At 35.7% G+C, this 17,234-nt stretch overlaps 1 protein-coding gene across 1 annotated transcript in view; it reads right to left on the reverse strand.

The window, feature by feature from the left end:
• CCDC150 (coiled-coil domain containing 150) overlaps window positions 1-17,234 on the reverse strand; it is a 90,616-nt gene that overhangs the window by 33,634 nt on the left and 39,748 nt on the right. The window contains 1 exon segment of the mRNA XM_060015401.1: window positions 6,116-6,199. Coding sequence (XP_059871384.1) covers window positions 6,116-6,199 — 84 coding nt within the window.

The following is a 17,234-nucleotide window of genomic DNA, read 5'->3' on the forward strand; positions in this document are numbered from 1 at the left end:
TGTCCATACTACACAAAGCAATCTACAGATTTAATGCAATCCCTATCAAAATACCCATGACATTTTTCACAGAACTAGAATAATCATAAAATTTATATTGAACCACAACAGATCCTGAATAGCCAAAGCAATCCTGAGAAAAATGAACAAAGTTGGAATTAACATATTCTCCCTGACTTCTGACTATATTACAAAGCTACAGTAATCAAAATAGTATGGTACTGGAATAAAAAGAGACACATAGATCAATGGAAAAAAAACAGAGTCCAGAAAGAAAACCACACATATATGGTCAATTATTTTACAACAAAGGAACCAAGAATATACAATGGGAAAAAGGTAGTCTCTTCAATAAACTGTGTTGGGGAAATTGGACAGGCAGTTGCCAAAGAAAGAAAATGGACCACTAACTTATACCATTTACAAAAATTAACTTGAAATGGATTAAAGACTTGAATGTAAGACCTGAAACCACAAAACTCCTAGAAGAAAACACAGAACACTCTTTGACATACATTGTAGCAATCTTTCTTTGGTTCTGTCTCCTAAGGCAAAGGAAACAAAAGCAAAAATAAAACAAATGGGACCTAATTAAGCTTAAAAGCTTTTGCACAGCAAAGAAAACCATTGGCAAAATGAAAAGACAACCTACTGAGTGGAAGAAAATGTTTGCAAATGTAATGACTGATAAGGGTTTAATATCCACACTATATAAACAGCTCATACAACTCAATATCAAAAAACCCAAACACCCCAATTAAAAAAATGGTCAGAAAACCTGAATACACATTTCTTCAAAGAAGATGTACAGAGGGCCAACATGCACATGAAAAGATGCTCAACATTGCTTATCATCAGGGAAATGCAAATCAAAACCACAATGAGATATCGACTCACACCTGTCAGAATGGCTATCATCAAAAAGACCACAAATAACAAATGTTGGCAAGGATATGGAGAAAAGAGAACCCTAGTGCAATGTTGGTGGGAATGTAAATTGTTGCAGCCATGTGGAAAACAGTATGGAGGCTGCTCAAAAAACTAAAAACAGAACTACCATATAATCCAGCAATTTCTCCCAAGTATGTATCTGGAGAAAATGAAAATACTAATTCAAAAACCCCAATGTTCAATAATAGTGGGGGACTTTAACACCTCACTTACACCAATGGACAGATCATCCAAACAGAAAATTAATAAGGAAACACAAGCATTAAATGACACAATAGACCAGATAGATTTAATTGATATTTATAGGACATTCGATCCAAAAACAGCAGATTACACTTTCTTCTCAAATGCGCATGGAACATTCTTCAGGATAGATCACATCTTGGTTCACAAATCAAGCTTCAGTAAATTTAAGAAAATTGAAATCATATCAAGCATCTTTTCTGAGCAAAACGCTATGAGGTTACACATCAATTACAGGGAAAAATACATAAAAAACACAAACACATGGAGGCTAAACAATACATTATGAAATAGCCAAGAGAGATCACTGAAGAAATCAAAGAGGAAATCAAAAAATACCTAGAGAAAATGACAATGAAAACACAACGATCCAAAACCTATGGGATGCAGCAAAAGCAGTTGTAAGAGGGAAGTTTATAGTAATACAATCCTACCTCAAGAAACAAGAAACATCTCAAATAAACAATGTAACCTTACACCTAAAGGAACTACAGAAAGAACAACAAACAAAACCCAAAGTTAGCAGAAGGAAAGAAATCATGAAGATCCAGAGCAGAAATAAATGAAATAGAAACAAAGAAAACAACAGCAAAGATCAATAAAACTAAAAGCTGGTTCTTTGAGAAGATAAACAAAATTGATAAACCATTAGTGAGACTCATCAAGAAAAGGAGGGAGAGGACTCAAATCAATAAGATTAGAAATGAAAAAGGAGAAGCTACAACAGACACCGCAGAAATACAAAGTATCCTAAGAGACTACTACAAGCAACTCTATGCCAATAAAATGGACAACCTGGAAGAAATAGACACATTCTTCGAAAGGTATAACCTTCCAAGTCCAAACCAGGAAGAAATAGAAAATATGAACAGACAAATCACAAGTAGTGAAATTGAAACTGTGATTAAAAATCTTCCAACAAACAAAAGTCCAGGACCAGATGGCTTAACAGGTGAATTCTATCAAACATGTAGAGAAGAGCTAACGTCCATCCTTCTCAAACTCTTCCAAAAATTGCAGAGGAAGGAACACTTCCAAACTCATTCTGTGAGGCCACCATCACCCTGATATCAAAACCAGACAAAGACACTACGAAAAAAGAAAATTACAGACCAATATCACTGATGAATATAGATGCAAAAATCCTCAACTAAATACTAACAGAATCCAGCAGCACATTAAAAGGATCATACACCATGATCAAGTGGGATTGATCCCAGGGATGCCAAGGATTCTTCAATATATGCAAATCAATCAACGTGATACACCATAGTAAAAGTTTGAAGAATAAAAACCATATGATCATCTCAATAGATGCAGAAAAAGCTTCTCACAAAATTCAACACCTATTTATGATAAAAACTCTTCAGAAAGTGGGCAGAGAGGGAACCTACCTCAACAAAATAAAAGCCATATATGACAAACCCACAGCAAACATCATTCTCAATGGTGAAAAACTGAAAGCATTTCCTCTAAGATCAGGAACAAGGATATCCACCCTCACCATTATTATTCAATGTAGTTTTGGAAGTCCTAGCCACAGCAATCAGAGAAGAAAAAGAAATAAAAGGAATACAAATTGGAAAAGAAGAAGTAAAGCTGTCATTATTTGCAGATGACATGATACTATATATAGAGAATCCTAAAGATGCCACCAGAAAACTACTAGAGCTAATCAATGAATTCAGTGAAGTTGCAGGATACAAAATTAATGCACAGAAATCTCTTGCATTCCTATATACTAATGATGAAAAATCTGAAAGAGAAATTAAGGAAACACTCCCGTTTACCACTGCAACAAAAAGAATAAAATACCTAGGAATAAACCTACCTAGGGAGACAAAAGACCTGTATGCAGAAAACTATTAAGACACTGATGAAAGAAATGAAAGATGATACCAACAGATGGAGAGATATACCATGTTCTTGGATTGGAAGAATCAATATTGTGAAAATGACTATACTACCCAAAGCAACCTACAGATTCAATGCAATCCCTATCAAATTACCAATGGCATTTTTTACAGAACTAGAACAAAAAATCTTAAAATTTGTATGGAGACACAAAAGACCCCGAATAGCCAAAGCAGTCTTGAGGGAAAAAAACGGAGCTGGAGGAATCAGACTCCCTGACTTCAGACTATACTACAAAGCTATGGTAATCAAGACAATATGGTACTGGCACAAAAACAGAAACATAGATCAATGGAACAAGATAGAAAGCCCAGAGATAAACCCATGCACCTATGGTCAACTAATCTATCACAAAGGAGGCAAAGATATACAATGGAGAAAAGACAGTCTCTTCAATAAGTGTTGCTGGTAAAACTGGACAGCTATATGTAAAAGAATGAACTTAGAACACTCCCTAACACCATACACAAAAATAAACTCAAAACGGATTCGAGACCTAAATGTAAGACCGGACACTATAAAACTCTTAGAGGAAAACCTAGGCAGAACACTCTTTGACATAAATCACAGCAAGATCTTTTTTGACCCACCTCCTAGAGAAATGGAAATAAAAACAAAAATAAACAAATGGGACCTAATGAAACTTAAAAGCTTTTGCACTGCAAAGGAAACCATAAAGAAGACAACCCTCAAAATGGGAGAACAAATCAACAAAGGACTAATCTCCAAAATATATAAATAGCTCATGCAGCTCAATATTAAAAAAACAAACAACCAAATCCAAAAATGGGCAGAAGACCTAAATAGACATTTCTACAAAGAAGACATATAGATGGCCAAGAAGCACATGAAAAGCTGCTCAACATCACTAATTATTAGAGAAATAACAAATCAAAACTACAATGAGGTATCACCTCACACCAGTTAGAATGGGCATCATCATAAAATCTACAAACAACAAATGCTGGAGAGGGTGTGGTAAAAGGGAACCCTCTTGCACTGTTGGTGGGAATGTAAATTGATACAGCCACTGTGGAGAACAGTACGGCGGTTCCTTAAAAAACTAAAAATAGAATTACCATATGATCGAGCAATCCCAGTACTGGGCATATACCCAGAGAAAACCATAATTCAAAAAGACACATGCACCCCAATATTCACTGCAGCACTATTTACAATAGCCAGGTCATGGAAGCAACCTAAATGCCCATCGACAGACGAATGGATAAAGATGTGGCACATATATACAATGGAATATTACTCAGCCATAAAAAGGAACGAAATTGGGTCATTTGTAGAGACGTGGATGGACTTGGAGACTATCATACAGAGTGAAGTAAGTCAGAAAGAGAAAAGCAAATACCGTATATTAACACATATATGTGGAACCTAGAAAAATGGTAGAGATGGGCTTCCCTGGTGGCGCAGTGGTTGAGAGTCTCCCTGCTAATGCAGGGGACATGGGTTCGAGCCCTGATCTGGGAAGATCCCGCGTGCTGTGGAGCAACTAGGTCTGTAAGCCACAACTACTGAGCCTGTGCGTCTGGAGCCTGTGCCCCACAACAAGAGAGGCCACGATAGTGAGAGGCCCGCGCACTGCGATGAAGAGTAGCCCCTGCTTGCCATAACTAGAGAAAGCCCTCAAAAAAAAAAAAAAAAACAAGGTACAGATGAACCAGTTTGCAGGGCAGGAATAGAGACAGAGATGTAGAGAACAAACATATGGACACCAAGGGGGGAAAGCAGCTGGGGGGGGTGGTTAAAAAAAAAAAAGAATTCTTTTTTACCCTTCAAAAAGTTGAACATCGTCCTGAATAGGAAAATCTACAGACAGAGACAGAGAGTAAATTAGTGGTTGGCAGATGCTAGGGGAAGGCAAGAATGGGGAATGACTGCTAGTGGGTACAGGGTTTCTTGTTGTCATGATGAAAATGTTCTGGCATTAGATAGTGGTAATGATTCCACAACTTTGTGAATGTACTATAAACCACTAAATTGTACACTTTAAACGTGAATTATATCTCAATAAACCCATTATTTTAGGGGGGGAAAAAAACCAACGTTCATAGCAGCATTATTTACAATAGCCAAGATATGGAATCAACCTAAGAGTCTATCAACAGATGACTGGATAAAGAAGATGTGAGAATATACATATATATTCTCTCTCTCTCTATATATATACATATGTGTATGTATATATATACACACACACAGATATATATATAGAGAGACAGAGAGAGAAAGAGAGACAGAGAATATTATTCAGCCATAAAAAGGAATGAAATCTTGCCATTTGCAACAACATGGATGGACCTGAAAGGTATTGTACTTAGTGAAATAAGTCAGACAAAGAAAGACAAATATTATATGTTAACACTTATATGTGGAATCTAAAGAATAAAACAAAGCAATGAAAATAACAAAACACAGACAGACCCACAGAAATAGAGAATAAACTACTGGTTATCAGTTGGGGGAAGGAAGGTGGGAGGGGCAAAACAGGGGTAGGGGATTAAGAGGTACAAACTACTATGTATAAAATAAATAAGCTACAAGGACTGATTGTTCAGTACAGGGAATATAGCCAATATTTTATAATAACTTTAAATGGAATATGATCTATAAAGTATTGAGTCACTCTGTTGTACACCTGAAACTAATGTAATACTGTAAATCATCTATACTTCAATAAAGAGAGAGAGAACATAGGCTTTCTACATTGGCAGCAAATGACCATGCATAAAATAATTATAATAAAGTTTTATACTGTCACAGAATGAGCCTTGGCTTCACAATTTTAGGTTTCAGTATTATATTATAGGTGTGTAGATAGAAGTCACCTGGATTTGAATGAGGGACCAAACTTAGGGAGGCTTAAAAACTTGTCCAAAGTTATAGAATTAGTAAATGACAGAGCTAAGTCCTCTCAAAATCCAGCAAAATTTAGCTTGACAACTGGCATTAAAAAATTAGAAAACAAAAATCAAAAAATGAAATCTCATACCTGTAGTCTTCCCTTTTCATAGGCCAGTTTATTTTTACTCTCAGTAATTTTTCCCAAGACATTTTCCACCTGCTGTTGGGCAAGCTGATAAAGCAAACACAGGTATCAGTACCTCTAGGCATAGAATGAATAATCATTTTCTTTCTTAAACAAGTATTTATACCCTTACTATTTCTAAAGTAATGAATCCAGGATTCATATTTATTTGCTATTGCTACCTCTTGGTCTGTCTTTAGATAGCTGATCATAGTGTAATATGAAACATGTAGAGAGACTGCTAATGAAAATACGAGTGCCTTAGGACTCACAGTTGTTCTTTGTTTCCTAATTCTCTTTTTGCTATGTCAAGTATTCCCTTGTAGTTGCAACCTAAACCAGATGTGGGGTGGTTTTATCAGTGGTTGCAGATATGCAATTTGTGGATTATATGCGGTCGGCCCTCTGTATCCACAGGTTCCACATCCACTGGTTAAACCAACTGTGGATCAAAAATATTCAGGAAAAATAAATTTCCAGTAAGTTCCAAAAAGCAAAACTTGAATTTGCCACACATGGACAACTGACAACTATTTAAATAGCATTACATTGTGTTAGGTATTATAAGTAATCCAGAGATGATTTAAAGTGTATGGAAGGATGTGCATAGATTATATGCAAATATCACACCATTTTATATAAGGGACTTGCATCCACAGATTTTGGTATCTGGAGGGTCCTGGAACCAATCCCCCACAGTTACTGAGGGATGATTGTACTTATTTAAGACAATGGGAGCGACAAATGATCACAACCATTTGGTCAATAGCAGACACCTCAGTTACCATAGTAAAAGGCAGTAAAAAAAAGAAAAAAACAAAAGAAATGTTTGTCGGAAACTCCAACATTGTTTGATCAAGTACTCAACACAATGTTATCTAGGACAAACATTACTGAAGTCTCTATATTTCATGAAATTACGTATTTAAACATTCAAACAGCCTTTAATAATGAGTTATTTTTTTTTCCTCAGACTTTGTCAGAGGAAGTAACTATAGTTTTCTCTTGATTAAATTTTGAACCTTACTGGTACTTCAGGAACACTATTAGTGACTGAATATAGAAGTTTTCACTTTCCATAATCAATTTCAGTGTTACATCTTAATAACAGGAAATACTGATATTTGCCATATGTCAAAATCATCTTCATAAGTCCATTGTAGGAATAATACACATACAAGCAGATGTGACTAAGAACACGAATTCTTAATCACGTAGGCCAACCAGCTGCACTATGGGTCATTTCCAGTAAATTTTAAGTTCAAAGTCTTAATAATGTTGGTAAATATCCTAAGTTGACATAATCACTATTTCTGCTTTACATTTGCTTAATTTGTGAATAACAGAACAAAAGGGCCTTTTCAGCATTTAAAGCCAAAGAATTTAGATGTTTGTTTTATATTCAACTTTGGGCTAGTCTGTAAAGATGAAACCATGTATATTGGGATATTAATTTACACAAGAGACATTCCTCACTATCTCCAACATTGTTACAGCTATTCTTTACTCATCTCTTTGTAGTGCACTTTATTTCATTTTAAATATTGTGAATATTTTCCAAATAAAAGTAAAAACACATTCCAAACTAGATTACTGTATAACATGTAACTCATTTCTTCCTCTGTTCAAAATATTTTCATGATAGCATATATTCTGTTAAGAGGTCACATTAATCTGGAGCATTGTTTTCTCCTTGGTAGTTGTCTTGGCTAGAAGAATTAAGCCATTTTAGACATTCTAGACTTGATAAAAACCTATGGAAAAATTATAAGTAGTGATCAGTCCCACTGTAAAATTATGCACATTCATTTTAAAATTTATACCCAATATTAGATCAGTGGGTAATTAACTATTATGGCTATCTAGGCATTTGTCCTATCAGATCAATATTTATTTCATACCTACTTATACATATTCATACTTCCGGTTTTTTAAAGTTTCACTTTTTCAAAAAGTTTTTTAAATAGATCTTTATTGGGGTATAATTGCTTCACAATACTGTGTTCGTTTCTGTGTTAGTACAACAAACTGAATCAGCCATATGCATACATATGTCCCCATATCCCCACCCTCTTGAGCCTCCCTCCCACCCTCCCTATTCCACCCCTCTAGGTCATCGCAAACCACCGAGCTGATCTCCCTGTGCTATGCTGCTGTTTTCCCACTAGCTATTTTACATTTGGTAGTGTATATACGTCGATGCTACTCTCACTTTGCCCCAGCTTCCCTCTCCCACCCTGTGTCCTCAAGTCCATTCTCTATGTCTGCATTTTTCTTTAAAGGAACTAATTTATTTATTTATTTATTTATTTAGGCTGTGCTGGCTCTTCACTGCTGCGCGCGGGCTTTCTCTAGTTGCGCTGAGTGGGGGCCACTCTTCCTTGCGGTGCGCGGGCCTCTCATTGTGGTGGTCTCTCCCGTTGCAGAGCACAGGCTCCAGGCACGCAGGCCTCAGCAGCTGTGGCACACGGCCTCAGTAGTTGTGGCTTGCAGGCTCCAGAACAGGGCCCAGCTGCTCCGCGGCATGTGGGATCTTCCCAGACCAGAGCTCGAACCTGTGTTCCCCGCATTGGCAGGCAGATTCTCAACCACTGAGCCACCAGGGAAGTCCCTCTATGTCTACATCTTTATTCCTGTCTTGCAACTAGGTTCCTCAGTACCATTTTTTTTTTTTTTTAGATTCCATATATATGTGTTAGCATATGGTATTTGTCTTTCTCTTCCTGACTTACTTCACTCTGTATGACAGACGCTAGGTCCATTCACTTTTAATCGTTGTGTGTTGCTCCCACTAAAGCAAAGGAAAATATTTTTTTAAAGCATTCAGACCAATAAAGTATTGGTTTCAAAATAACCTAAGGAAAATGTAGACTGCTATCAATAAATAGGAGGCTAGTAATAATATATTATCATAACATTAGTCATCAATTTTCTGTCTGTGGAAGACATACAGTCCTCCTTTACCACAATATTTTTCATTTTGGAAACTATGATGTAAAATCATCCCATGATGCAACATTTGGGATTATGTTTTGATCAAGCCTTCAGCGGAAAATATATCACAAGGATGGCCAATAATGCTACAAAAACAAAGCTACACCATAACCATAAAAGCTGAATTATTTGAAACTTAAAATTCAGTTCCAAGTCCTATAAATCAAAGTGCCCAATGTGTTGCAAAATGTAGGTATAGCTTACAAAAAGTCAAGAGCCAGATTTAACCAAAAATATGCTAGCTATTACAAATAAAAACACTCAAAAATAACTTTGCTTGCCTTCTTGGAATGTGGAAGGCTTTTTATTTTTTTAAATAACTTGGATAGTCTGGGTCTCTTATAAAATGTGTCCAAAATTTTTTCAAATAATGGCACTTTTTTCCTCAATAAAATTCCCTCTTTTAGGCAAAGGCATAAAGAATTCTATTACTCTTTCAAATACACTTTTAAAATAATTTCCCATTTTTGCCACCAAAGAAAACACTAATGCACTGATAAATGAAAACTAAGAAAAATCAAAATGTGATACTGTTTGACACAAAGTCACTTATTTAAATTTATGACAAACAAAAATAAATTGTTCCAGTTGCTAAAGGAAAGTAGATGGTAAGGCAGTAACTTAAATTACTGTTTTCAGATTATTTAAATAGGCCCTGTACTTAAGAAAATTGATGGAACACCAGAAATTAGAGGGAGACCACTTAAATGAGTGAATATCTCAGATTCTGAGTTGTGGAATGCAGAACTCAATGTAACCTTTGCTTAAATAATCTTGGCAATATACTATAAGGATTATTAATATACAGAGCAAAACAGAAACTGGAGTATCACCTGAGAAACAGCATACAAAGAAAAATGCTAATGGTTAGAATATACATTTTAACTCAAGCACAAAAACATCACTCCTTGGAAAAGCAGGAAGCTAACACAGAAAGAATTATCTTAAGATATGAAAGGTAGGTTGATAAGGATCAACAGTAAGCCACAAAGTGATTTCTAAAATAATTTTAAACATCTGGGTAAGCTCTAAAAGTTAGCAGAAGCTGTTAGAAGGATACATAAAACCAAGAGATAGTAGCATCTTGGTAAAGCTGTTTTATAAGTAGATTGTTAAGTAGGAATTTTATTCAAAATGTTTAACAACCAGTATGACATAGGCCCCCGCAAATGGAACCAACTCTGTCACCCTCACAAGTATACACTGACTGAATGCCACCCTAGTTTTGAGAAATACTACATTTAATACATTGTTTAATTTCAAGTCATTATAATCCTAGTTGTGTATGCAACTAATTCTACTTCTGTCTGGTGCTATCATTTGAAAATGTGTGTTTAAAATACAAATGAGAAGTGGGGCAAATAGTCATTTAACTTGAATCCAGGAATAATAACTTTTTCACATTTGGATCTTTTCTCATTGCATTTCCCTGCATGACTGCCTGTGGTAACGGACTTAAACTACACCATCATTCATAGCAAACAGACTTGTGGTTGCCAAGGGGGAGGGGAGAATGGGGGAGGGAGGGAGTGGGAGTTTGGGGTTAGCAGATGCAAACTATTATATATAGAATATATAAACAACAAGGTCCTACTGTATAGCACAGGGAACTATATTCAATATCCTGTGATACACCACAGTGGAAAAGAATATTTAAAAATATAAAAGTATAACCGAGTCACTTTGCTGCACAGCAAACATTAACACAACATTGTAAATCAACTATATTTCAATAAAAAATTTTAAAAATTACACAGTCATTAAAGTCTGAAATGGCAAACATAAACCTAAAATTAGGAAGTGTGAGAAAAAGAAGAAATGATATTTATACAAGTATACTGTATATGCTGGCCCTGTGAGGGGCACTTTACTCACAGTATGACATTTAATCCTCACAGCCTGGTAAGACAGACATGACCCTCTTTGTGCTCTACCGAATCAACATTTCTTAAACACCTATTATGTATTAGGCGCTATGGTAGGCAAGAGAGTATACAGATGAGTAACTACTCTTCTTGCATTAGAAGAGAGTGAAGGCAGATACATAAGCAGGTCAATTTCTAACTTAGTAGTTAGAAATGCAGTAACTATTTTGATATGGGTATGCACAGTAGAACCCCACAGTTAGGGGAGATCCCCTTGGCGCTGAAGGCCATAGAGGTTAAGAACTTGCCCAGGTCACACAGTAAATGGAGCCAAGTATTGTAACCAGGTCTGAATTTAAATCTGTGGTGTGGCATACACAACCCACTCATATGTATATCTCTAAAAATCAGTAAGAGGTTATACTGGAGGGTAGTTTTTATTGAGAATTTCAAGTGTTAATTCTCAAAGAACAAAAATATACTGCCGGCATTGAATGGCAATAGGTTTAATAACGTTGCTCGGACTGAAAAAAGAAAAAAAAAAAGTTTTTAACCTCTCAAGACTCATACAGCCAAGTGAAGCACTTCCAGGCAGGCTTGGTCAGAGAAGGTTCTATGCATAGACATATAAGCTGGAATTGAGGTATGGGATATCACTGGGAGACCTTAATCAAGAGGTGCTGTGGACAGGCAAGAATCAACATTGAGCAAATCACTTGCAAGACCCGTCAAAGTCACTAATAGGATAAGGCCACAGTCCTGCTCACTGGCAGTAGAGACATGAAAGAATCATGCAGACTGAGATATGGTCTTCCAGAAAGACCCAAACCAGGTGGGTGGATAAGCCCAGCTGAGGCCTGACCAACAGGAAAGGACATGGATGAATCTTTAATCTTGGTGGAGGGAGGCATGGTTTGAGACAGTACCAGGAATTAGAGCTAATGCACCTTGCTGCTCTGATAGGAACTTATAAGCTTTCTTCTGAGACAGACAGTTGAGATACTAGGAATTCAATAAACGTTAGCAATGCTCTATGTGCTTTACATGTATTAACTTACTTAACCTCAACAACCTCCTAATAGTAGTATGATTATCCCCATTTTGACAGATTAAGAAACTCAGGCTCCGAGAGGTTAAGGATCACACCCAAGGTCACAGCCAAAATTGAAACATAGATAGTCTGGCTCTAAAGCCACAAAAATTTAAGAGTATTTATACATATATTTTTAATTTTTATTTATTTATTTTTGGCTGTATGGGGTCTTCGTTGCTACACACGGGCTTTCTCTAGTTGCAGTGAGCGGGGTCTACTCTTCATCGGGGTGCATGAGCTTCTCACTGCGGTGGCTTCTCTTTGTTGCAGAGCACAGGCTCTAGGCATGTGGGCTTCAGTAGTTGTGGCAAGAGGGCTCAGCAGTTGTGGCTCGCGGGCTCTAGAACGCAGGCTCAGTAGTTGTGGCGCACGGGCTTAGTTGCTCTGTGGCATGTGGGATCTTCCTGGACCAGGGCTCGAACCCGTGTCTCCTGCATTGGCAGGCAGATTCTTAACCACTGCACCACCAGGGAAGTCCCAGGATTTAGATTTAGTCTCTGTAATTTTTTATAGTTGAAGTAATGAGCAGCTTATGACAGAGTTTGAAAGAATTTAGTTCCAATTAAGGCAGACTTCACATCAGCGCCTTCTTTGGAATTTTGAAAGATGATTTGCATGTTATAGAAGCAATGGCTAATTCTTTCTCAAGTATTCAGAAGCACATGGGAAACTTATTAGCTGTTTAACATAACAATCATCTCTTTAAATCTCCTTCACCTGGAGATGTTTTAAGAATCCTACCATTTATTTGTAATGGATTGACCTTGTCAAATAGCTTTTAGGAATCCAACTTACTATTGATTTCCTAATGGATGGAACTGTCAGAAAGAGAAAAAAAATACAAGTTTGTTCCTCACAATTTATGGAAAAGAAAATATTTTAAAACGTTAGAAATATTGGTGCTTTTCAGCATTATAGATCCTCTGTGTAGGCAGACATTTAAAGGCTGTCTTAAACTCTTGTTTTCCTAAATCCTCTATTGTCTGAATACCATAGGGCTCTCTGACATATTTAGCCTGCATTATTCAGACTTGTGATAATTATCAAAAAAAAAAAAAAGAAGGAAACCCATCTCCTGATTTCTGATTGTTTTTTAAAACTCACAGTCATTAATTGCTACTTTAGACTGACTTTTAATACCCCCAATGGTAATCAGAAGTTGCTTGCTCAAGTTCTAGGGAAGCAATTTGATCTGCCAGTTGCTTATTCTTTTCCTCTAGAGTCTGCAGGTTGCAGGTTAATGCATTTATGTCTACCTTTAGACGAAAAAAGAGAAAAGAATTCTATGCCAGATCCAAAAATATTATATTGTTTTTAAAATGACATTTTTAACTGTAAAATAAATGGCATCTTATGAATATGTTTCACTGCTTTTTAGTTGTCTTTAGCCGGAGAGTTATTACAAATTGCATAGTGTACATTTACTAGAAGTGAAAGTCCTTCTGGTACTTGGTACTTATTTATATATTAACTCAAGCATATAAATATAGATGCAAAAATACTCCAAAAAATATTAGCAAAATGAATCCAGCAATATATAAAAGGATAACAAATCAGGACTAAGTGTAGTTTATTCCAGTAATACAAGGCTTGTTCAACATTCAAAATTAATTACTATAATTCACCACATCAATAGGCTATACAAGAAAAACCATATGACCATCTCAATAGACACACACAGAAAAAGCATTTCACAAAATTCAAATTAATTTATGATAAAAACCCAGTAACCTAGAAATGAAAGGGAACGATCTCTATGTGATAAATTATGTCTGTAAAAACCTACAACTAGTATCAGTATTGGTGGAAGACTGAATGTTTTCCCCTAAGACTGGGAAAAAGGCAAGGATATCTGCTTTTGCCATTCCTATTCAGTATCATACGGGAGGCCTTAGCTGGTGCAACAAGGTAAGAAAAAGTAATAAAAAGCATAGAAATTGGAAAGGGAGAAATAAAACTGTCTCTACTTACAACAGACATGATAGTCTACATAGGAAATCCCAAAGAATCTACAAAAGAAATCCTAGAATAAGTGAGTTTAGTAAGGTTGAAGGATACAAGGTCAAATCAATTGTATTTCTATATATTAGCAACAAACAATTGGAAACTGATATTTCTTAAAAGTTCCATTTATAACAGTACCAAAACCCATGAAATTCTTAGGTACAAATCTAAGGAAAAAATATGTCCAATATTTGACATGCTGAAAATTACAGTATGCTGACAAGATAAATCAAAAGCCTAAATAAAATGGTGAGACTTACTGTGTCCCTGTATTAGGAAGATACAATATTGCTAAGATGTCAATTCTCTTTAATCCCAATTTAAATTGTGTGGGATAATTTACCAGTGTCCACCCTTTGGTGGGGTCTAGACTGTGAGGTTAAAAAAAAATGCCCTGTAAGAAATGCTAAAGGGAGCTCTTCAGGCTGAAATAAAAGGGGATTAGATAATAACTGGAATCCACATAAAGAAATAAACGGTACCAGAAAATGTAGCAACATAGGTACATGTAGAAGACATATAAATATGTAGTTTTTGTTTGTAACTCTGTTATGTATAAATCAAAAATATATAGTAAAAGAAAGGTTAAGGGAATTAAAATGGTGCACCAGAAATATCTACTTAACACAAAGGAAGGCAGTACTGGAGAAACAGAGGAACAAATATCACATAAAACATACAAAAAAATAGTAAAGTAGCAGATGTAAATCCTACCTTATGGGTAATTATGTTAAATATTAATGGATTAAACACTCCAACTAAGAAGCAGAGACAGGCAGAATAAATTTTTTTAAAGACCCAACTGTATGCTGTTTATAAGAGACACACTTTAGATCCAAAGACACAAATGGGTTGAAAATAAAAGGATGGAAAAAGATATATGATGTAAACAGTAATCTGAAAAGAGCTGGAGTGGCTACACTAACATGAGACAAAGTAGATATTAAGACAAAAATCTGTGAGATAAAGAAGGACATTATATACTGAAAAAAGGATCAACCCATTAAGAAGATAACATTTATGAATGCATTTGCATCTAACAACACAACCCCAATGAAGCAAAAACAATACAGCAATAACTGACAGAATTGAAGGGAGAAATAACAATTCAACACTAACAGTCAAAGACTTAATATCCCTCTTTCAATAATAGGTGGAACAGTTAGATGATCAATGAAGAAACAACTGATGACTTGAACAACACTATAAAGCAACTGGACCTAACAGACATCTTTAGAACACTCCTCCAAACAATAATAGAATACACATTTTTCTCAAGTGCACATGAAGCATGCTCTAGGATATACCACATGTTAAACCATAAAACAACTCTCAATAAATTTGAAAGGACTGAAATTATATAAAGTATGTTCTCCAGCAACAATGAAATAAAATTAAATGAATAAAAGAAGGAAATTTGGAAAATTCACATATATGGGGAAATTCAACAACATATTTCTAAATAACCAATGGGTCAAAGAGGAAATTACAAAGGAAATTAAAGAATATTTTGAGATGAATGAAAATGAACATATAACATGATAAACAAAATGTATGGTATGCAGCTAAGGTGGTGCTTAGAGGGCAATCTGTAGCTGTATAAACTTATATTTAAAAAAAGAGAAATATCTCATATCAATAACCTAAGCATCCATCTTAAGAACCTAGAAAAAGGGGCTTCCCTGGTGGCGCAGTGGTTGAGAGTCCGCCTGCCGATGCAAGGGACATGGGTTCATGCCCTGGTCCGGGAAGGTCCCACATGCCGCGGAGCGGCTGGGCCCTTGAGCCATGGCCGCTGAGCCTACGCATCTGGAGCCTGTGCTCCGCAACGGGAGAGGCCACAACAGTGAGAGGCCCGTGTACCGCAAAAAAAAAAAAAAAAAAAAAAAAAAAAGAACCTAGAAAAAGAAAAGCAAACTCAAAGCAAGCAAAAGGAAGAAAATAATAAGGATTATAGCAGAAATAAAACAGGCTAGAAAAACAATAGAGAAAATCAGTAAAACCAGAAGTTAGTTCTTTGACAAGATCAACAAAACTGACAAACCACTGTGGTATTAACCAAGAAAAAAAAATAAAGAATACACAAATTGCTAAAATTAGAAATGAAAGAAGAGACATTATATTGAACTTCCAGAAATAAAAAAGGGGCTACTATGAACAACTGCATGCCAATAAATTACATAGCCTAGATGAAATGGACGAATTCCTAGAAAGACCCAAATGACTGAAACTCAAAAAAAAAAAACACGTAGAAATATGAATTGAACTATAACAAATAAAGAGACTGGATCAATAATAATAATAATTAAAAACAAAACACTCCCCACAAAGAAAAACCTAGAACCAGACGGTTTCACTGTTGAATTCTACGAAACACTGAAAGAATTAACACCAATCCCTCACAAAGTCTTCTCAAAATAGAAGGAGAGGGAACACTATCAAATCATTTTAAGAGGCCAATATTACTGAATACCCTGATACCAAAACCAAAGACGTCACAAGAAAAAAACCCAAAAAAACTATGGGATAACCCTTATTAATATAGATTTTTAAATCCTCAGCAAAATAATAGCAAGCCAAATCAAACAACATATGAAAAGGTTTATACACCATGATCAAGTGAAATTTATCCCCCAAAGGAAAACTTGGTTCAACATTTGAAATCAATCAATGTAATACACCTTAGTAATAGAATAAAGGACAAAATCCACAAGATTATTCCAACAGATATAGAAAAAGCAACTGAACAAGTTCAACGTATTTTCATGATAAAAATTCCCAACAAACTAGGAATAGAAGGGAATTTCCTCATCCTGATCATGGGCATTTAGGAAAAGCACACAGCTAACATCATACTTAATGGTGCCAAACTGAAAGCTAACCCTCTAAACTCAGGAACAAAACAAGGATGTCTGCTCTCATCACTTCTATTCAACCTCTCATGGCTGGAGGTTCTAGCCAAAGCAATTACACAAGAAAAAGAAACAAATGGCAACAAATTGGAAAGGAAAAATAAAACTATCTCCATTTGCAAATGGCACAATCTTATATAGAGAAAATATATACTCTATTGTTAAGATCACAATACTCTCCAAATTGATCTACAGGATCAATACAAACCCTATCA

This window comes from Delphinus delphis, chromosome 7, assembly GCF_949987515.2.
Source record: "Delphinus delphis chromosome 7, mDelDel1.2, whole genome shotgun sequence".
Lineage (NCBI taxonomy): Eukaryota > Metazoa > Chordata > Mammalia > Artiodactyla > Delphinidae > Delphinus > Delphinus delphis.